The sequence below is a fragment of the Mugil cephalus genome, chromosome 8 (assembly GCF_022458985.1).
Source record: "Mugil cephalus isolate CIBA_MC_2020 chromosome 8, CIBA_Mcephalus_1.1, whole genome shotgun sequence".
Classification (NCBI taxonomy): Eukaryota; Metazoa; Chordata; class Actinopteri; order Mugiliformes; family Mugilidae; genus Mugil; species Mugil cephalus.
In genome coordinates this window covers 19,614,171-19,637,139 of record NC_061777.1, presented here as the reverse complement: position 1 = coordinate 19,637,139, position 22,969 = coordinate 19,614,171, and the positions used below count along the sequence as shown (strand labels likewise).

At 44.0% G+C, this 22,969-nt stretch overlaps 2 protein-coding genes across 5 annotated transcripts in view; both read left to right on the top strand.

Moving 5' to 3' along the window:
• Nucleotides 1-1,231: 1,231 nt before the first annotated feature.
• ncs1b (neuronal calcium sensor 1b) lies at nucleotides 1,232-16,556 on the top strand. 4 transcript variants are annotated; one of them, XM_047592842.1, is made up of 10 exons: nucleotides 1,232-1,833; nucleotides 2,407-2,530; nucleotides 3,497-3,639; nucleotides 6,559-6,583; nucleotides 10,960-11,098; nucleotides 13,457-13,535; nucleotides 13,898-13,986; nucleotides 14,070-14,147; nucleotides 14,703-14,810; nucleotides 14,923-16,556. In XM_047592842.1, the coding sequence occupies exons 3-9, from the start codon at nucleotides 3,576-3,578 to the stop codon at nucleotides 14,799-14,801; spliced, it is 573 nt and encodes a 190-aa protein (XP_047448798.1). In that variant the 5' UTR covers nucleotides 1,232-1,833; nucleotides 2,407-2,530; nucleotides 3,497-3,575; the 3' UTR covers nucleotides 14,802-14,810; nucleotides 14,923-16,556. The 4 variants fall into 4 exon arrangements, with proteins under 4 accessions (XP_047448798.1, XP_047448797.1, XP_047448796.1 ...); XM_047592841.1 differs by having other exon boundaries at nucleotides 1,233-1,833; nucleotides 2,407-2,523; XM_047592840.1 differs by lacking the exons at nucleotides 1,232-1,833; nucleotides 2,407-2,530 and having other exon boundaries at nucleotides 3,071-3,639; nucleotides 15,297-16,556.
• Nucleotides 16,557-17,711: 1,155 nt separating this feature from the next.
• hmcn2 (hemicentin 2) overlaps nucleotides 17,712-22,969 on the top strand; it is a 43,541-nt gene continuing 38,283 nt past the window's right edge. The window contains exons 1-4 of the mRNA XM_047592797.1: nucleotides 17,712-18,313; nucleotides 19,951-20,021; nucleotides 20,125-20,283; nucleotides 20,746-20,868. Coding sequence (XP_047448753.1) covers nucleotides 18,055-18,313; nucleotides 19,951-20,021; nucleotides 20,125-20,283; nucleotides 20,746-20,868 — 612 coding nt within the window. The 5' untranslated portion in view covers nucleotides 17,712-18,054. The remainder of the gene's footprint in view (nucleotides 18,314-19,950; nucleotides 20,022-20,124; nucleotides 20,284-20,745; nucleotides 20,869-22,969) is intronic.

The window sequence follows — 22,969 nt, the reverse complement described above, 5'->3', positions numbered from 1 at the left end:
GTTGTTACGAGAAATACCTGAATTTAACCTCCAGCTGTTTAATGGAAACTAATGAAGTAACTAATTAACGGAGACCTTAAACAAACAACTTTTCAGGAGCATAGTTTATTAATTAAACTGTGTTTTGCTCACAGGCTATGTCTATGTCTATTACCATTCAGGTATTTGAAAATATTTTTTTTTTTTCTCCTGTCAAGCATTAATTTGAACCAAACTACAAAACAATATTTGACTTCATTAATTTACCACATTTTCCCCCATCTTCTCCCGTGTTCAGCTTTGTTCTTTCTATTCCTATGAGACTACTGTAACTGCAGTTGACTGCAATAGGGGACTGCAGGGAAGGGCACAGAATACTAAGCCGGCCAAGTCAGACAGCCTAGATTTAGATCCAACCCTCCCATGAATTGGCAGAAAACTCGCACCGGGCTATAGAATGATGGTGTAGCAGTCGCCAGCGAACAAATCCTATAAGTAAACTTCTGTTTACATGCTGATGATTGGAAGTGAACGTTAATGAGCTCTATATGGAAACCTCTGACGGCAAAGTTTGGACTCAAGAATGAGCAACAAACATACAAATGAGACTCATGGGAATACTTGTCCTTGCATTGTTCATATAGCCTAATCAAGAGTCAATACATGTGAAGCCATGTGGATAGTATTATAGAACATTATTATTTTCTTTCTTAGCTAATTTAAAATTTACTTTTTTCTTGCTTTATCTAGTAGCATGTCTGTTTATGTAAATCATTTTCCCTCTTGTGCTCCTTCTCGAGTGCCGTTGCACTCTCTAAATCAATAATTATAGCTGGCTATGTTTTGGTAGACCCAGTTTGAATTTTCCCGGTGTGCTCTCTCAGTTTGCCATCCCTCTCTCTTTCTCTGGTTTTTATTTATTTATTTTTTGGTTTAGGACTTGCACAATGCTACAGATGCACAGTACCTATTATAGCAAAATTCTGGTAATGCTTGGAGGGACACTCTTACGTCTAAGACACACATACACACAGTAGTGACTTGTAATCTCAATCACAACTTTTTTTTTATGTCATCAATCTGTGACAACTGACATTACGTCACTGTGGGCACTTCTAGGTCTTCAGACTTAAAAGCTTCAAATGAAGGCCTGAGATGTTAAGACACTGTGGGTGGAGTTTTACCATTACCTGTGCTTTACGTGGGACCCAGGCAGGGTGAAGCTGGGTTCAGCTGCATTGTGGGAATGGTAGTGTTTTGAATCGATGGCCAAAGTATGTGGCTTCTGAGGAATCAATATTGACTACTAACTTAGTGAATGTCTACTTAAGTAGCTACTTTTAGACTTAAAATATTTATAAGACAATTATCCAGCAATTACTGATACATAAATGCCAGTGAGAATGGCCAATATAAGGCCGACTGGGATGTGTAAAGATATTTTAAAGCCACTTCTACGCAGTAATCACCCCAATCATGGTGTTGACTAAATTTACTACATTCTGAGAAAACTGCCATATAATCCGACTCAAAGAGTTACCTTTTCGCTGAATGGATAATGACACGTGTAAAAGCGCTTAAAGCACACAAAGAGTCGGTGTATCGCCGTTGGTACGACGACGTCAGTGTCTCTGGCACTAATAATACAAGCTGAATTGGTCGGGGCCAGTAGCAACGTCACTCCCTGGCGGCGGCGGCATCAGAGAGCAGCACGGACGGCCATCCGCGCGCAGCAGCCTCGCCTCGCCTCGCTCGCTCCGGAACTCGGCGGATGAAGACAGTGCTGGACAGCGTCTCTCTCCTCCTGCTCTGCCGTGGGACACATTGTCTGGACTTCCCGTTTCAGCGTCGCAGGTAAACTCCAAAACCCGTTTTTACGCAGAAACGCTTTTGTTCGTTCCAACGCGGGTTGTGCGTTTTCTTTTTAGTCTCGTGCGCTATACAGCGTGGGTACCAAACGGGTCCAATGACTAGCCTGGCTGCTGTACTGTAGCCATAAACTGTGTGTTGCTATGGTACTGCCAGGCAACATCCCACCTGCTGCTGGCTCCACTGTATATATTTCTCTCTCCTCTCCACAAAAACATACAGATATTTATGGATACAAATTTCCTTCGTTGTGTCTTAAGCTGTTTGTCTAGTGTGTTTTAGTGTAATAACTGTGCCGTTTGTACTGTGTAATTTATCAATTCTAAAATTGTCAATTTAAAACAGAGTTTAAATTACACTTAAAAGACACTTTTCATGCTGCGTGTTGTGCTTTGCCTAAAGGCTGCACTCAGCAGCTTTGACAGATAACAGAAAGGTCGTCTGTTTTGAGCGTTTTTCCAGTCAAGTGCTCATGCGTGTGTGGCTCCAGGTGACAACACAGTCCCATTTCCATTACCATTCCCTTTGTAACTGCCGTCTGTCTGTTTACTCCCGTAGCCTCTAAGACCAAGGACCACAAGGCTCGAGCAAACACAAGATGGTGATTACCAGCGTGGCATCCCTCCGAAGGACGTCGCCGGCCGTGGACGCAGAGAGCAGATGTTTGCAGTGAAGGTGCCTAGTGCGTGTTGAGTAGTTTTCTGTTCTGTGACTCAGACAGCTGCTGTGGTTAGGCATCGGTGCATGCCAACGTCAGGCCTGCGATACAAAGAAATTCCATTATCTCGGCTGCTGTGACAGAGACTAGGAAATCACCATGCCATGCTGTCGCGAAGCCAGGAAGGAGGGAGAAATATGAGTCAGAGTGGAGGAGAGAAGAAAACTGTCACTCTTCAGATCCGCCTATAAACTTAGGAAACAGCTCGCATGCTTATTTTAAGAGCAGCACCAGATCTCTCGCTCTTCTTTTTTTTTTTTTTTTTTAATTTGCATCTAGAAGTGTAGAACTCCAAAGAGACCTGGCATCCTTTTGCTCTCCGTAAAAAAAAAACCTTTTGCTCAAACCGTATAAATTCCGAGGATTAAAGTTAAGGCTTTGAGTGAGAGCAAGGTTCAGTTGGGCGCATCTAAGTCGAAGCCCTGTTCGTTGTATGTGAGTTTACACACCTCCTTATCTCCGCTGTCGAGAGGGAGGATTCTTTTCTACGGTAACTTACCCAGAGCAATAGAGAGATATTGGTGGGAAAAGGAGGGGTGGGAGGAGTGAGAAGAACAGAGAATGACTGTGAGAGAGGGAGCGCGCTTAACCCAGCCACTGAGTGACTCTTGTATCCAAGGACGAAGGTAGCAACGCATCCAAACGCCACTCTTCGCCCACGGACCGCTGTGAAGAAATGAGGCGGACACATAGGCACTCATATAGACCCAACAACCTGCTGGCTCCTCTTCACAGGGCTCCCGGGGTTTGACTCGCCTGTCTGGAGTGCCAGGGCTGATGACTGAACAGATCATGATCACAGCTAGAGGGAAACACACACACGGATAGACTCATTTTAGCTTGAATGGGAGTTGGACAGACCAAAACAAAAGCATCTTTCTCTGAATTTCACCCTAAACTGGCCCCGCGTTTATTGTGTGTTTTTGGCAGAGGAGCGGACTGGAGAGGAGGTAGTAACAGGTGCCGCGTGCCAAGGTGGATTTGGAGGTGTGGAGGAGAGCTGAAGATCATGGGTAAATCAAACAGCAAGCTCAAGCCAGAGGTGGTGGAGGAGTTGACAAGGAAAACCTACTGTGAGTACAAAGCAAATTCTGCACAAACTCTTTTCAGCTGCCCCGTACAAGATTTTAGGAACATTCTAGCAATAGGTGAAATAATATGCAATGTGTGAATACGAATATTGATTTCGTTGCTGCAGTTTTCTAATCATATTTTCCACCCGCTGTGCACCACGCCGGCTTTACAGTAAATAGCTCAACCTGCTGGGATGTATTGGGATTCTACACCTTTCTCAGTATTGATGGAGCTGAGCCGCATCCAAATGGCAGCTGAGAATAAACCCCCCATTTAAATGCAGCAATTTGCGATTGATTAAGGACGAACAAAAAGTTCTAATCAGCATCTTTAAATCCCGCTGAAGAGATGCATGATTATGAAGAGTTTTAGAGAGGAGGATCTTGTCTTATGTGCTCTTCACAGAGTGTCTGCATATGAATTCATTTTACTTTTATTGTGATGTTCAGTGATAGATAAAGAATATGCAGTAGGTGAATGACTCCTTATAAATCCCATTATAGCATACACAGAAATGTGATGAAATGGCCGGAAGTCAAAAAGAGCCAGATTACAATTACTGTTGTCCCTGCTGACATATCAGGGCACCTCAGATTGACATTTGCTTTGACCATCTCGTCAGAAGGAACTTTTTATTGCTACATGCTGCTGAAAAAAGAGACATTCTCACGCAGCCTTCAATAAAAATTGAGCAGAGATCTCGTTTAAGCGTCTCCTCGGAAGAGACTATATAAATCATTTGTGTTATTTCTGGAACACGGCTTTATTATTATTATTTGAGCAATACAGTGTGCAGGTGTGGGTGGGAGTTGACATCCAGTGGCTGCTTAATGACAGTGTTATTTGTGTGGTGGGTCTCTCCGCAGCAGAACCAAGGAAAGCTGTTGTAGCAGGAAATTGCTGTGGAGGAAAATTGGGCTTCATGCTGGGCTGGACTGCACGCTGCTGTCCTTTGCTCCCTCTCTCTCTGCGTCTCTCTTACCCTTTCACCCTGTCTCTCTCACTTTACCCCCTAATTGCCCTCTTTGAGCGGGGAATGGAATAGTATAATTAGGATCTTATCTGGTTAGCGCTGCTGAGAGGGCCACCGAGCTTTCTCTCCCAGTGTGATCGTTCTCCCTTGTTCTTTTGTTGCTTGACTTTCTGCTTTCCTTCATCTCGTTGCCTCCTTTTCTTGCTCTCCCATGAGAAGACGTGTCTGCCATTTTAGTCAATGCCTCCCTTTGCTTCTTGACAGATTGGGGACTACGTTAAATTTCTCAATGCCAACGTGTCTTTTTGTTTCAGCGGAAGTAGACATTGGATGCTTTTTCCCGGCAAATAATCTGTGTGTTAAGAGGCAGCCCACAAGGCGAGTTTATATCAAGGGAATATACGGTGTGCAGATGTCACTCTTCTTCTCTGTTGTAAATTATTCACGGGGAAAAATTATCGCGAAGTATCGTTTTCAGTAAAACACATTTCACACACAACAGTATGTTGAGCAAAGGTTGACTGAGAACTTGCAGCCTCACCTTTTTCTTTTTTTTTAAAGAAGTTAATGCTAGACTGTTCTGGCATTACATGAAAAGACCTATTAAAAAAGTCTGCGGGATGTAGTCTAAGCCCGTGTAAAGGCACGATGATTTTGTAAGTTGTCAAAGAGTCGATGACACTCGCAGTGACGGGAGCTGGATGGGTTCTAACAGACCCTGCAGGGCCGGCCGGCTGAGTGGGTCCGGCCCTCTCCTGCTATTGGCTGATTTCATTATCTCCCATTGCCTCCGACTAAGTTACGTAACAGATTTTTTATTAAATCACCGCCCTGGTAAATTGCCTCAGTTTTGGACTGCGTTGACTTTTGAGGCCAATTTAATGGTGGCTTGCCTTGGCTGACAGTCGTGAGATTGACCCTGACATTTATTGCCCAGGAAATGGTCACATGATGGGTTTCTTGGTGAAATGCTGCCCTGAAACAAATTGAAATGGAGATATATGCAGGCGAAAGCTGACCTGACTTGGCCTCCTTATCGATAGACTCTGTATGTTTCTATTTCTCTTATCGCTGTGGTCGTCAGTGCTGTGTGCTTTTCACAGAAAATATTTAGTTTGCTCTTGTCATAAATGTCTTCGTACCTGACCAGTCTCCTGCAGTGTCAGTGTTTTGGATAATGGTCATATAAAAAGTCTGATGAATGTCTAGACATTCATTTTCTCACTCACTGTTTGCTTTGTTTTCTCTGCTGTATATCTTTGTAGTTACTAGATACTACTATGAGTTGCTCAAGGTTCTCACCAAGCTTAACTTAAGTGGTAACAGATGGCGTCTATTCTTGAACTTCAACAGCAGCATCCCGAATTCAAAAGGTCTCTCTTAAAGGACCACCTGGTTAAACTAATGCTACTGATTCTTCCAGCCCTTGTTTTTTATTAGTAACCCCATGGGCCAGAAGACCGAAAATTGCTTTGGTTACTCGAGAGAAAATAAAGAGACCAGGGAAATATGTGTGTGATTGCTTGATGGGATCTTTGCAGATAATGTTGATTGTGTGTGCACGATAACGGTGCCTGCTGCCTAAACTGTTCTCTCGCTTAAATCTGTGGCTGACCTTCATTTCCACAGCCTTGTTTGTCTTTTTGCTGCTCCCGAGGGTTAACTTTCACTTAGCAGTCTACTGCTACACCAGCCAGGAGAAATTATCCATCTTCTCTTTTAGTATTATGCTAGAGTCAATTAATTCTACTTTCAATAAAGCATAGCTGTTTTCAAATAATTTTATGTTGACACAGTTGAAGATATTTACAGAAGATATATATGTGTTTGAAAGGACTGGGCCAAGATGATTAACTACCAGGCTCCTCTCACAGCAAGCTAGTTTATTTTCTAGGACAGACAAAGTTTTCCTCCAAGCTAATGTCACTCTTTATTTCTCTTACAGTCACAGAGAAAGAGGTGCAGCAGTGGTAAGTATATGCTTTCATTTTTTAACGAGAATCTTTTCATTTTCTACTGTGTGGCAAGTCATTTTTTATTCTTAAACTGGAAACGTTCACCTTGACCCTCTCGCACAGCTCATTTTGAGGAATTCTGCCGGCAGCGTGTTTATGGTTGTTTTGATAGTTAATTCGAAGGTGTCTCGCTCACACTGACCTGAAGACAGATGGGTTCTGAAAATAGAATGACTTTGAAGCCTTTCTGAGACCGAAGGACTTTGATCGCTGATAAAACTGATACAAGCGTGCCCGTGATGCATTCCTCTACAACCTTTTTGCTCTGTTTGCCAAAGGGATGTCTGATAATGGAAGAATGGTGTGCGGTGCAAGGTTGTTTCACTTTCAAGCACTCATGACTGCACGGCCACAGAACCTCCACAAGGCTGCCGATTAGTAATCCTTCCTGTCAGATTCTGTGCCCATTAGTCACTGTGACCTGCGCCGGAATCATTCTGCGGAGGTCTAGCCTTTGTCTGATGCCAGTCTGTATTCATGGCGTTGAAACCTGTACATACATGTATCAAACTGAACCGTTTTCGTTTAGGATAAGTCAGAAAGCTGAGGCGAGAGGGACATTATTACTCTTGGTGTGGATGAGAAACGATGCATTTTCATTACAGAGGGGATTCAAGCACGAGCGTTTTGTTTGCAGTGTGTTGCCGTTTGGCTATCGTTCCCTCGAAAATCAACAACTGCACATCAGAAGAGGGAGCGCCGTGATAAAGTGATCACTCTTTCACGTTCACACTTCAGTTGTCCCGCTTTGGTTTTTGCATTTCACGACCTAATTCCGCACGCATGAAAAGTGCCCTGCCTCGAGGGCTAGTCGCCCCGCGTGTCCCCTGTTAGGGGCTTTACGAGGGAGAGGAGCCGGGGCACATTCGCAGTCGCACAGCGGCAGCAGCAGCATTAGATATCACTGGGCTCTGGCAGGTCCAGAGACTTGGAACTGGCCTGTCTCTCGGGGCCGCCTGAGTGCACTGGGGCGGAACACCTCCCACCCCCTTAAACGTCCACCCGACCGGCTGTGCGGCCAGCTAACTCGCCATCGCTCTCACAGTCTTTCGCAGGAAAGTTAGCATGAGTCCTCACTTGAAGATCAACAGCAATCAACACGGCCGAGTGTGAGGGATGAGAGGGAATTTTACCAGGGGAAATGCCAGATGGCGTGTAATTAGAGCACAGGAAAAGACACAGAAGAATTAGCGGGGTTAGATAAATGCCTGTGTTGTGCATTAAATTTGTTCCCCTTTCTAATTCCTCTCTAAGGGAACATCATTAGTATGCCCGAGGCCTACCTGAAATCAATAACGAAATGCCATAGCTCAGTGATGTTCTAGCCAACTAGGCTGGGGCTAAAGAAACACCCTGCGCAGCTCTTTAACAAGCCACCATGGTAGATGCCAAGGAGCGGTCGCTAGTGCCAGTAATAAATACTTTATCTTCATGCCGACTCCCCAGTGTGGTCTGATGCGCGTCTGTTATGCCCCCACAAGTACACTAAGTCGTCCCAGTATCATGCTACTTCATGTACAAGCCGACTGTGTGTGCGTCTTAGCACCAGTGTCACCAAGTAACATCACTAGTACATTATGTCTTCTTGGCAAATGAAAGTGATCCTGATTGTGAAACTGATTAATAGCTGACACCACAGACATGTTACACAGCGATGTCGCGCTTACTGTGTCAACTGTACCACCGTGTGAGTGTGTACTTCTTACTGTATGTAACTGCACTGTTTAATGACATGGGTAAGCTTTTACAGTGGTCATGTTTTAACAGTTCAAACTGTTTATCACATGCAACTAGTTAAAGGAGTTTGCATCTATCGTATACATCAGTATATTCGCAGGTAGGGAGTTCTACTGCACACTTGTATGTGAGTCATTTATGTGTAGGTTATTTTCTTTTAAAATTCTCTGCTAAGTCAATATAACCAGTCCTTCACCTGCTGAAGATTGTAAACAAAAAGAAAAACTCTTCAACAGAAGGACTCTCAAGTAATTTAGCATTGTATTTCCCTGAAGTTGAGTGACGAATGAGAAACACAACACGTACACCTCGCGACCTCATGATGAGTGCATCGAACTTCATGTGTAAATTACTTCAGTGCCCTTTAAAGCGTCTTCGTTTTGTCAGGCATAGTGGCAGGATGGCACGATCATCACCTCATCCCACATTATTTATGTAATCTGTTTTGTTAATTTGGCTCTGTGAATGTATCTGTCCTCTTGTTGTTGCAGTGGAGGATGCAGAAAAGCGGTTTGCCACCGCTATTTACATAAACTCCAACCAAAACACATTCTTTACTGTAATTCTCGCTATCCAGTTTCTTGAAAACAGATGCTCTGGTATGAATATATCTGTGACAAGCGCATCAATACTTGCCAGATAAATTTAGCTGGTATTCAGTAAAATGGAATTTGACCCACCTGAAATGATTCACAAATATTCATTGTGACTAATCATTTATTTTTATAGTTTGCACACAGACATACTGCTGCATATTGTATTCCACAAGGGGGCCCGCAACCCCTAGGGGCTCCGCAGAGGTACTGCAGGGGGGTTCTCAAAATCTTTGGTTGATTAGACTTTTTTTTTTCTTTTCTCCCATAAATTTAAATTTCTTTTAATACACATTAACATGAATCCAACATATTTTAATAAAGGGATAAATGGAGGCCAAAGACATTATCTTTCAGTCAACAACTTATCAGGCTCATTCAGCGATACAGGTGCTGTCTCAGCAGCTCACCGTTTCACACAGTGCCACACTAGACCTGTCAATCAAAGCTTCATGTACAACAGTAGGCCCCGCCCCTATCACTGCTCAGCCAATCACAGAGCCGCATATTACATGCTGACTGTCGGGTTCCCTGCAATTGGCCGAGAGCCTATTCAGTCCCCAGGTGAAATTCAAGCTGCAATATCAGCAGAAGAGAATCTGCAGCTCGCTCCCGTCAGCTAACTACTGAGGGCAGTACTGAATGCAAAATTGAATATTGAATGCAAAATGATAACAATAATGTGTATATATATAGCACAAGGCCAAGTTTAATATAGAACACACACAGTAGTCACACACAGGTAGGTAGGGATTCCCTATTTAATCCCTCCGCTGCTTCTTGGCCTGAAGAAGAATTGAAGACACATGCTATATTCTCTTCTTTATTTTGTAGTAAACCAATGATTGCTTTCTGCCTAAACATCTAAACTGTATACAGTGTCTTTAATATAGGTTGTAGCTTTTGATATTGATATATATTAGCGGTGCACGGAAAAATAAATGAAGACTTCAGGTGAAATAGCTCGGCTTTGGATTATACACGCTGGATGTTCTGCACTTTGAATACCAATGAGGTGATATTTTGCATTATAGCTATGCTATGCACGAGCTATGCTTTCATTCTCCTCTGTATCTCCAGATAATTCCAGTGTGAGAATTACATGGTTTTGCTCTTTTCCCCGGTCCCTTCTTGCTCAATACTTTTCCCCCAGCTGCTCCTCAAAGTTCCTTCCCTTCTCCTCGACTATATGGTGCCGGCTTCATTATCTCCAAGGCAGATTAGTAAAGTAAAAGAATCGAGTGAAAGTGGAAAAGATCGGTCCTGGCCTTCTTTTTTCATCAGAACACTCTCTCACTCCCTCTTTCTGACCTTAATTATAGCCCAGCCTTATTATGTATAGACTCAGCTGAATCAGAGACGAACATGCTCCCTTGTGCTAACTAGTGTCATTTCTGCAGTTGATCAAGAGGAAAAGCTTTTTGCAAGGCTTTTTATAACTAGAAAGTGTTATTATTTCCCTGCTAGTTCCTCCTTCTCCTACAATTCATCTGGCATTTATTTTTGTAAAGGCTAACACGATCTTTCTTGCTCCTTGACCTGTTACAGCGCAGTTAGACTCTGCCGAGTTCCCCTTATGAAGACATACAAGGAAACTGCCTGCCTTTGAGTGACTGCGCTTGAAATTGCTTATGAAATGCTTCTATATTTAGGCTAATAGAGATGTTCAGTCGCTCTCTAGATATGTCATTTCCAGGGGCAAGAGGAAGCTCTCAGACTTATCTATCAGCCAAGCATATTATCAAAAGAGGAGCAGAGAGTAATTTGATTAGAGTTAACCACCCTGGGCTTGCTATTGGATTAGGGCAATCGTCTTATCTGTGAATGAGACAAATAGCTTTGCACTTTACCTTTTTGATCTAGCACTCTCTATCAGGCTGAATCAGTAATACCTGCAGTAGGAGGGAGGAGGCGGCGTCAGTCCGCCGTCAACGTTGTAAAGTCTTTATTATGACTTGTCATTACATTTTTAAATGATGTTTTGCTTTTTTTATATTTCAGGTACAAAGGCTTTATTAAGGATTGTCCAAGTGGGCAGTTGGACGCTGTGGGCTTTCAGAAGATATACAAGCAGTTTTTTCCTTTCGGAGACCCCACCAAGTTCGCTTCCTTCGTCTTCAATGTCTTTGATGAAAATAAGGTTGGTAATCAAATGTATACGTTTTATTGACAGGCAGAACTTTATGAAGATGCCTCTGTTGCTTATAAATGCCAGAAAATAGTTTCTGGCTTCTCGTCTGGCGTCGCTGCTACATGTATAAAAGGGACAGTGTCTGACGGTAGAGCTACACCAAGGGTCTTTATTCAGGGCCACTCAATTTGTGAGAACAACAGCTCCTTATTTATGGCCAGCAAGAAGTCTAACAGAATAAAGCATCGTATGAAAATCTTCATTCATTCGTTCATTCTCTTTATTATTCTTGGTCCCTTCTTTTTACTGAGAACTGCAGGCTAATTTATCTATTCAGAGCCATTTTAAATAGAGGCTGTTTGTTTTGGACATTGAAACGTAATAAAAATCAAGGCCAAATGGAATAAGAATATGTTGTAACAAGGACATGGTGCATACATCTGGAAATTCCATGTTCGGTGAAAATTACAGCATGTAATGATGTCTGCTTTTTTTTTTTTGAAGCATATTTACAACTTCATGGTTAATCCAAATGTACATATTTCTCTACCTGAACCTTAGCAGTATTTTAACAGCACAGATGACTCTGGTGGAAATAAATAAATAAATACTTTGCGAAGAAGATGAGTCACAGCATCAGTTGTAACATATAATTGTATCCCTCAGTTTTGTGCCAGAAATTGATTTTTAAGATTGGGCCAAATTAATTTTAACAGTTGCTTCGTGTGCTTCTGTTATGCCGGTGCATCCAGTGTAACGATGATGACCGAGCAAGATTTAACAAGGGTCAACCTATTAGAGCTACATCGGTCTGAAATAATCCACTTCACTGCCGCTGTGCGTGATTATTCAGATCTGTTGTGCATGATTATTCAAATGTGTTTACAAGAAAAAAAAACTGTAGATAGTGCCGAGCCCCTGGAGGTTTATTGACTTCAGTTAAGAGGCTTTGTGTCAAGAAGTTCAGACAACCCCCTCGTCTGATGTTTATCTGTGACCTTCATTAGCGTTGGGCACCCCAGTGTTAGAGAATGCATTGATCTTAACAGTTTTATGACTTATGTAATCAGCAATGCATGACTTCAGCATTTTCTGGCTAGCCAGATGTCTGGTGGAGATAAAGGTAGCTGACCCCAAGGGCCATGAAGAATGCTTTTTTTTTTTTCTCTATGTCGTTACAGGTAGTCAGCTGTTGCGACAGAATGTAGGGAAACCTTTTGTAATTCGGTGTGAGCTTTTAGAAGCTTCACTACCAGGAAACATGATTAAATGCATTGCTTGTGTTCAATAAGCTGTCTTCACTAGAATGTGAGCGTGTCTTGTATCATACGTCACTAGCTGCGTTTCCATTACACTTTTTCGCTAAATAAAAGCAATATTTCTGAAATTTCAATAAAGTATAATTGCGTTTTGCACGTGTTTCCATTGAAAAGTGTTAGCGAATGAGCTGTAACTCTCGCAACATCCTATAATTCTCTTAAATCCTCGTCATACGAGACTTCACTTTGAGGAAGACGGACTTCAAATGAACTTGCTTCATCTTCGGTGACATTGGTGATGGGGAAATGTGGAAAAAGTGTTTCCATTGCACTGTTGCGATACACTTTTATATCGATACGTCTGAAAAACCACCTCACGAGAGCGTAAAAATGTTTAAGCGATATTGTAGATGTTTCCATCACCGGGCTACGTTTTTGCAATATTTGGATGTTGGGCATTTCTTGGGGTAACAGAAACGCAGCAGCAGTTCTGATCTGATCTCCAGCTGCTTGAGACATAAGGTCATAACTTGCTAAGTCTGTCTGAATTAGTTCATTTTCCGCTTTCGTTTTATGTTTGATTACCATCCATGTCAGTGGACTTCTCTATCAGCGGCGCAGAGGGTGGCCTCATACAATAACGCCGGTGGCAACAGTTTTAGGAGGGTAATTGGACATTTTTAGCTTCTCTGGTGAGACTCTTTTCATTAGATTTTTAAAAGCTGAGAGAGAGAAAGTCGTGTCACAGTGGAATATATTCTCCCTTCTGTCATGCCCATTCATGACGGGGAATGAATGGAGAAAGGTGAAATCCAATATCTAGTGCTTGTATGTTTGTGTACTGTAACTTTTAGACTATGAGCCAGCCGCATCCATCTTACTAATGACCAGAGGTGACATATTTGTGCCTCAGGAGAGAGCCAGGTGCAGGGCAAAAATAGCAGCTGACTTGGAGCGAACGTCTGGCCCCGTTTTCGACAGAATAGAGCAAGGGCATCATGAAAGAACAGGAAGTTTATGAAAGTACAGCCAGTGTGAAGTAAGATGCCCGTCTTGTCTCTGGGCCTTTTCCCTTCACTCTCTTCCTCTCCCTTCTGTCGCTGTGCAGGACGGACGCATCGAGTTCTCTGAGTTCATCCAGGCCTTGTCAGTGACTTCCCGGGGCACTCTGGATGAGAAGCTGAGATGTAAGAAGACGCACTCTCTTTCCTTGTTTTTTTTTTTACTTTTAAACGACAGGATTTGGGATGTTACTGTCAGACGACAGCAAATAAAATATCATTAACCCTGATTCTGAATGACTCTGCAAGCTGAGGTCATGACCGAGCCATTTCTTAGAAATACAACTTCCCAAGAAAAGTTCTCAAACGTTCTGCTGTAACTGTACCTTTTTAAACCTGTAAAGTGATCATTAATATTTATGGTATTACCAGAATTGCATATGCAGCATTTTTAGAACCACTGTGGCTTTCTGGTCTCTATGTAATGCTCACCCATCGTCGGACTGCTGTAAAACTTACGGGACATATTTCAACATGTGTCCATTCAGGGGCTTTTAAATTATATGACCTTGACAACGATGGCTACATAACCCGCGATGAGATGCTGAACATTGTAGATGCCATATATCAGATGGTGGTAAGTTTTGCCAAACACATGACATCTAATCCTGAATTACTCGAACGCCTCATGGTACAAAGCGTAACGATTTTATATCCTAGGGGAACACCGTGGAATTGCCAGAGGAAGAAAACACACCGGAAAAGCGAGTGGACCGTATTTTTGCAATGATGGACAAGGTTAGTATTTAAATATCAAAGACAATAATTATTCCGTAGTTGATGTACCATTTGATGTCACTTACTTACAAGTTTAACACCAAACTTTGACATCGCTACAAGTGCCGTGGTAATTAGCAGTTGAGCATTAAAAGAACCGAATTGGATTTGTTGCCTTCCCCTCCGGGCTTTGATATGGGCACTGTTAAGTTTAGAGCTGTTAGCTGTAGCCATCACAGCGTCACTAACACCCCCTGCAGTCTATAAACATATACAGTCTCCCACACCACTAGCCCTCCGTGCTAATGCCCACTCCAGCAGATCCAGGAACACAGTCAGCTCCAGTGAAAGACGAGACGCAGCCTGCATGGGCGTGCCAAGATCAGCCCATAGGACTAGCTGTGCGGCGCAGCAGCACCGTGCGATTTGTATCAGCAGAGAGTGGCTACCATCCAAGTTTACTGAACCAAAGATCACTCCCAACACCATAGATTTACACCGAGAGCCTATTTTGCCCCCTGCTGGTGACTCCGTGTCAAAACGTTACAAGTCTCCAGTTTTGTTTTCACATTGCAGAATGCAGATGGGAAGCTGACTCTGCAGGAGTTCCAGGAAGGCTCAAAGGCCGACCCCTCTATTGTTCAGGCGTTGTCCCTCTATGATGGACTTGTGTAGGGGTGTAAGGTAAGATGGGTGTTAATGAACTGGGACCCACGTACTTCTCTGCTTGGGTGATTTTCTATGTGAGGTCATGCTTGAGCTGCACGATAATACTCTGTAATTCTTATTTCATCAGGGCAAAGAATAAAAGAAAGGAAATTCAGGCTGGGCTGGAACCAAAGTGAAGAAGCCACTTTCCTCTCTGTTTGTTCTTATGAATAATTCAAACGCGCCGTTTGTTTACTGGCAATCAAATAGTCTTGCAGTGCTGAATGAAGAGCGAGACAGCCCTCTCCTCTCACTGCATAATGTACTGCATTGGTCGCTGCCAATTGTTGCTGACATCCTGCTCAGTGTTTTGTCAACTGTGAAGTGAGCTTGTGAAGACATATTTTTAGTAATGCAGCAGCTCTGTTTAGTAATTATCCAGCATGCTCCGAACAACACTCAGGTACCACGGCTTCATTCATTGCATTTGTTCAAACGGTAATCCCTCTTACGACTTCTCAGATGGATCCAATTCAGCCTCCTCCAGCCCGTTACATGCCAACACAGCACCATCACACCTGTAAAGGGAGGAAGCCTCATTTTAACGCGATCACCCAGTGGACTGAGTGGACCGCAAGCCTTTGTCACACGGACATACCACACCTGTGTCAAGTGGCTGTTTGTCTACATTTCCAGTGAGGATTGTGAACGGTACATGTGACAGAGAATTCAAACGTGTCAGCGAAACTCACTTATCTGTGCTTCTGCAGCTACGCGGCACCGCGTATACGCCCCTGAGTGTTGCTCTGTGCGAACATTTCCACCGGGACAGTGCTGCGGTTTCCCCACGGACAGTCCGAGGAGCCGAATCCTCCTGGATGTGTCGGCGCGCGTCTTGTTCACTCGATGAAAAGAATCGGATGCACATGAACGGCTCAGAGGAACTTTACTGCTGCTTCAGTCATCACACGCAGAGAACCCAGGAGAATCTGGAAAAAAAAAACATGTGTTACGTGGTGATAACTTGAACACTAACTTAAAGTTACAAAACAGTGTAGTGTATATTTTATGATGTAAATATAATGGTAATTTATTTTGGGCTTCGCTGCATTTATGAGAGTTTCCTCATAAATATGGAACGATGTTTTATTTTTTATCAAAAGTGTTAGAGACGTATTGCACTGCATTTTTCATGACTATTGTTGGATTCTTTTGTTCTCTCACATCCTGAAGTTTCATTTTCAGAATGAGGGGTTTTTATTTGAAGAGGAATGTTGAGTGGAACTGAATTTTCTATGGATTATTTTACTATGTTTGCAGTCTGTGCACCCTATTGTGTTTTTTCATGCCCCTGTTAGCACGAGCGTCCGGTGTTGGCACTGTGGCAAAGCTACGTCCTGAAAGACAAGAGCAAGCAACGCGGCAAATTGCCACCGCTTACATCTGAATGGAGGCTCGGCATTTCTTTTGAGAGCGTCGTACTCCACCTTCAGCAACACAAAGCCCTGGTCACTGAGAGGCACAAACAGACATCAATTCTGGCTGTAAAGCTTTTGCGAGCCCTGTAGCTGCAATTGTCTACTTGATATTTGTCCTGTGTAAGGCCAGAGCATGTGATGATGCCTTTTCTTTCATTCTTTAATTATTTTAGTTAGATCATTGAGATGTTTATCAGCTTCACTGGTTTTATGCCTTATGCAAATGATAATTTACTAAATTATAAATGTCATTTACCTGTTGATTAACACTATAAGAGCACAGAATAAAATGCATTTAAGTGGCTATCTGTTCTATTGCTGTAGTAGTCTAGAGTGGATAGACAAGACGTGTGTGTGTATATACCACAGGTCATTTTAGAGAGGTTGCTCTGTGGAATGAATTGCTCATGTATGTAAAATGATAAACTTCCCCACCGACAGTGAGTTTGCACAGAGCCCAATGCGCCGTATTTAACATGGAATACTGTGCTACACCACTTGTAGGTAGAGATGTCATGTCAAGCTTCTCTTATGCTTTGAAACGCAGAATCGTGTCAACTTGTTCTGTGGTTTCAGCGCGCACTGTAATGAACAATGAACTCCATCAAGCTGTGATGTCTTGACACTGAGGGAGAGTTAATGATTCTCAGCGGTTTTTGAAGTCGCTTGGCTCACTGGGCCTGCTCAGGCCTGCTCTCTCTTTTCTTCTCATCAGGACAGATGCAAGTGATATTAAGAGGATTAAGGGTCCAGGGCTTTTTACAGAGACTGCTCCGTCCTTTGACTACAGCTTTGATTTATTTTGTATTCCGTCATAATTTAAAATGCCGCATGTGTAAGTATGTGCAGTAAAGAGGAAGCGAGTTTACAAGTGAATAACCAACTTCTCGCCTCATAATATTCTGGGTCTCCGCCACCTTAGGAAGACACTGAATTATTTACTTTCATAACATCAGGGGCTGCTTTCCCCCATGAGGTCTGATATCTTAAGACACAGCTAAATATCAGCTGCACCCCAGTAATGTTTAATGATCAATACCGTTTCTGCTGTCTACATCAGTGAAAAGCGCAGTGAGATTTCGGTGTGGCACAAGGTATTCCGCCCGTTTATATGCCAAGGGGATATTTCTCAGGGTGGGCTATGTGTAAAATTAGATTGGTGTCAGCTGAATATAAACGGCTATTTATAAAAACGAGGCTGTTACTGAGACAATGTTCTCGGCGTGTTCAAAATACTGACTCCAAACTCCGCCGGTAATGTGCGTAAAGATGTCAGAAGCCCGTCTCCAGGGGCCCGCGTCAATTACAGACAAAATCGAAGTGAATGGGGAATGCTTGGTAGGGTTAAAGCCTCGAAGTCACAGTAGAGTCGAGTTACACACATACACACACACACACTCTCTCTCTCTCGCTCGCTCTCTCTCACTCTCTAACACACACACACGCACACACCCCACACAAAACAGGTTGGGTCTCGGGAACCTTTTAATACCCATCTCCGCCCCCCGTTTGAAGCGTCAGAGCACCAGCTCTCCAGGGGCTCTCTAACGCAGAACCAGTCTACACGCTCCTCTAAACTTTACGCACGGATGTGCTCCCGTGGAAGTATTTAACGCGCGGTTTTGATGTGCTTCAGCCGAGCCGTATTGCTCCAAATAACTTCTCTACCTACTGGAAGCGGTCCCAGGCTTGTTTGGCTGACTTTTTTTTTTTTTTTCCAAAAAAAAGTAAACTTTTTAAAAACTTTTAAATTTTTATGTGATTCGCTTCATTCCAGCAGACAGATGCAGTAAATCTGAAAAATGGCCGGTGCCTTATTAAAGTGCCTAGCCTTGGCGCTCTGTGTCAGCGCGCACGGACTCTTGGCAGACTCCCGGGTTGAGGAGGGTGATGAATCCGGTGACAGCGCCTCTACCCTGGCCTTTGTGTTCGATGTTACCGGCTCCATGTACGACGATCTGAAACAGGTGATAGAGGGCGCCTCGCGGATCCTGGAGAAGACCCTCAGCCGGAGGACCAGACCCATCAAAAACTTTGTCCTGGTCCCCTTCCATGACCCAGGTACTGTTTGACAAAACGAAATCGTGTTGTTTGAATAATTAGATATAACTTTTTTTTTTTTCACGAATATGGCAGTCTTGACATGCTTGTTAACTCTTGTATAATTAATATTTATTGCAACATTTTAGAACACAGCCAAACATTTCTTGTTTATTTGAAACTCGCAGAGGTATTTTCGTACTTCACACAGTCCCTAATTTGAAACTTCTGCTGTTGTCATTTAAATAGTTTGACTAGTGAAAATGACAGAAACAGCAAATTGCAACACATCTCTGAGAGCGTAGCGCACGTGGCACTGCTTAGCTGCTTTAGTAACAAGGAACGACACATCAAAGTCAAACCGAGGCAAGGCACCAAGCTGGAGTACGGCGGTGTCCGGTCTGTGGGACAGGTAAGGCTCTTCATCCACCGCCCTCCTGTACGGGAACGCTGCAGCTTGAAAATAAGAGTGCTCTAATGGGGGAGGGTGTTTTGTTTTTGCACTGATGAGAAGCATATGCTGTCTGCTTGTGTGTAATTACCCCCAATCACCCCCCCACCCCACCCATCTCTCTCTCTCTCTCTCTCACACACACACACACACACACACACATTCACCCCACTCCACTCCTCCCTCTCCATCCAAGCCTCTGGAAAACCCTCGCAGCCCCCAGTTTAGCCAGCCGGGGGTGTTTGGGGTGGTGGGATACACTAACACCACACCACACCACACATTTTGTCTGTGTTTAACGTGCCCTGCCCTTGGGGACCTTGTAAACTTCCAACATTGCCGAAGAAGCCGCCGTGAATGACAAAGAGGCGTGACAGTGCTGTCAGAGTTTCACAGGACCTCATGAGGAGGGGACGGGGACATAAAAGCCTCCGACGTCGGGGAGAAAAACAGATTGAGATCGGGCTAGAAATGTCATCCGCACGACACACGTCGGCGAGCCCTGTATCATTAGTCTCACGAACGACAACTTCAAAAATGACTCTTGACAGTTGGAATAACTCAGGTTCCACCCCACCTGACGAGGGTCTTCTCAGTCACAATGAAAAGCTTGTGTTTATGGACGGCGCTGTTTGACAGTGCGTTCCCTGTGTATTGGTTAATGTTTACTGTTCCACTGATTGGGCCCAGAAGGCGTCCCAGTGTGTTTCAGGCCCTGACAGGCTCTTATCCATCATGCCTGGGTCTGCCGCTGCTGCTGGAGACCCAAGGAAGTCGCCCAGTTAAAAATGCTTACTGCAGCTGCAGAAAACGATTAGGCTGTCATCACTCACACTTTGGCCAGCTTTTCAGCGATTTGTGTGAAAGAAAACCTGAACATTGTGATTTTGTCAGTGCGGCACTCTAGCTTCTCTTGTACTGTGTGATGTGTTTGATTTATATTTCTGACTTGTGTAAAGGCTACAGGGCATTGTTCTGGATAAATTATTAGGGATTTTGATGCCGTATATGTTGACAGAGGCTGATCTGCTGAGAATTACCTACTACGATATAGTTATTTTGTAGAATCAGAAGAAAAAATGCAGCAGTAAGGCCTTACTTCTTTAGGACGTGCAGTAGTCTGTATTTTTTGTTGCTTTTCTAGCAACCAGAACAGAATCTGAACATATTAAGTGGACTTGATTTACTTTTGTTTTTAACCTCACAGATATTGGTCCTGTGTCCATCACTACCGACCCAAAGAAGTTCCAACAGGACCTGCAAGAGCTGTTTGTCCAGGTGGGAAACTAAACACATGCTGCACACATTGTTAATCTTTTTAAAAAATGTCTGAATTAAAATCAGAACTAGATTTTTAGATGCGTGCTCTTCTGTCACGCAGGGTGGCGGCGACTGCCCTGAAATGAGCATAGGAGCCATCAAGAAAGCCCTGGAGGTGTCCCTGCCTGGATCCTTCATCTATGTTTTTACCGATGCCAGGGCCAAAGACTACCGACTGAAAAGAGATGTTCTGCAACTGGTGCAGCTCCGCCAGTCACAGGTACAAGCTGGGGACGTCTGCAGAGTTGTGCAGGATCATACGGATCGGGGCAAGACTGATGCACGCATTATCCACGACCAAACCTTCAGCATGTAAACTGATACAGAAGCTTGCCTGCAAGCGTCTCATTAGTTTTGAGTCCTCCCAGAAAGACTTAGATTCTGATCAAATGCTATCGGGAAAATAGCCTAAACTAAAGCTCTGAATACAAGCCGCGGTCTACAAGGGTTTGAGTACCTCCACGTTTGCTGCATGTTGTAACAGAAGGTATACAATGGCATCCTGTGAAAGATCTACATTCCAGTGAAGTTGCCGACGCTCAGCTGGAAGGGGGGAAAGCTCCTACGTGAAGCGCGACAATAAATAAGCAATTAGCGTCACAGTGAAGCCGGCTGAAAGCCAGTCGGCAGAAAGCAAACACCACGCAGTTGTAATCCTCTTAACTCTGCCCTTCGTTCCCAGGTAGTATTTGTGTTGACGGGGGACTGCGGGGACCGCTCTCAGCCTGGTTACAGAGCGTACGAGGAGATCGCTGCCACCTCCTCAGGACAAATCTTTCACTTGGACAAGCAGCAGGTCAATGAGGTATGACACTGGCACTGACTGATCACCGGTGCTTTAGAAACCCATGCATTCATAATAAACTATTTCTTGAATTCCGTTGTGTATGCTGAAGTGTTATATGTCCGACTAATGCGGAAAAGAAGGAGCAGAACAGCGGCAAACCCTATTTGACCCGGTGATGCAATAATAGCGATTTCATTTAGTGTAATCAAATGATTCCAGTGCTGATATTAAACTTCCTGGTTATGTGATATGGCAAGTGATCCTTTCATATCGGAAGCGGAGTGTTACAGAAGCCCTGTCACAGAAGCCAAAGACAGCGGGGCTCACTTCCCAGGCAGATGTAAAAGAAGCCAGAGTTTCCTCTGGAAGAGACACTGGTATCCTGCATGTCAACACAGGAGATGGCTGGGCAGCCCTGAGCTGGAGCCAGCAGGCTCTGCACACTGGTGGCCCACTGAACCTCTGAACTCAGACGTGTTTGTGTGTGCGTGTGGGTCTGTTTCCTGTCAAGTCGTGCTTGCATTTAGCTGAACATGCGCTGAGTGTGTGAGGGGCAGCTCGGTTCATTATCACTCCATAATCCTGCCAGCTGATTGAGGAGCGTTTGAATGTCATTTTTTGTGCGTGAGCATGAAGGGAATAGGGGACCAAATCAGTCTAGCTCTCACACCTCAGCCCCAGATGGCCTCGTGCTAATGTGGGGCTCAAGTATTTTTACACACTTTTAGTGTGCGGTCATACATACATGTGCACGCATATTTCTTTTTTCTTGGATTTGCACTGAGTTGCTGTTGTCAATTTTTTGGTGTGATTATAGCTCTTGGGCGGCATGCTTTCACCAAATTAATGCAAATCCTTTAATCCTCAAAAACCTCAGAAGTAGTGCAGATCTAACCAGAATATTCTCCCTTAATAACAGTTTAATAAAGTGCAGCCAAATGAAATATACAAAGTCTTTTTTTTTTTTTTTTTTTTGTGGTCTCCAGGGGGAAAGTGGAGAGAAAACAGACTGCTTATTTTACTCTTTAATCCCAGGATATGATCTGTCATGGCTTCCCTCCTTCCAGCACAGCTGCCCATTGGAATTGGCTCCACGTCCTCGCACAACAGCTCATTGTCAGCTCCGAGTAACACAGTCTTTACACTCCCTCAAATTTGACTGATCGCGATCGGCTTGAGAATCTGTTAACAGAGTGTGGACAAGAAAACCACGTTGCTGAACTTAGACTCGGATTTATGTCACCAGTAGCCCGAGGCTCTGAGCAAAAAGTTACGACCGAGAAATTTAAGCTTCCAAAAAATGGCCGGTGTGGTGCACGAAACAGAGGTTGTTATACGTAACAAGGTGCACATATGGGCCACCGACGTGCCTTTACGAGTCGTTTATAACATCGTCCATGTGTTTTCTTCATCTTGTGGATGCAGTAGTGAGTTAAGGGGGGATGACGATGGCTGTGAGGCATAAAATGAAACAATGCATCCACAGTCATTCTCCTGAGTTCACTAAGCAAAGGAATCACATGTAGTGGAGACGCGCTTGGTGCTGTCTCCCAGATACAGGCTGCTTATCACAGAGAGAGAGCCTCCGTGTGTTCAAATTCCCACTGGAAAGGAGCAGGGGGTCCATCTGGGACTGGTTCACTTTAATAACCTTGATTTGTAGCGGGACATCTTCCTGCAAATGTCACTGGTGGCAGTGTTTAAACCCGGGTAAAGACGGAGCTGACCCCTGCCCTATGGGAGGTCCGGAGTCACGCTGTTCTGCTTAATCGCAGCGTGGCCATGTATTTATTCTTCACCTGGACAAGTGAGGGGAACGTAACATCAACCCAGCCTTAGCTAACACTTCTTCTCTGGCCCATCTGTCACGCATCTATGAATAACAGGAGGGGGTCCTTCCTGTAACAGACCTGGAAGATAAGTCAACTTAAAGGTCTTAAGGGCCTCTGCTTTCCCAGTGGTTGAGACAAGGAGCGGCCGAGGAGCTCGGCATGCTCCCCCAGACCTGCGGCGGCCCAGACAGCAAGCCGTCCTTTCTCTGTGCTCCGCTTCCTTTTATCTGAGGTCCGAGGGCAGCGCAGCGTCTACTCTCCTCTGCTCCCTTGCATAAGAAATAGAC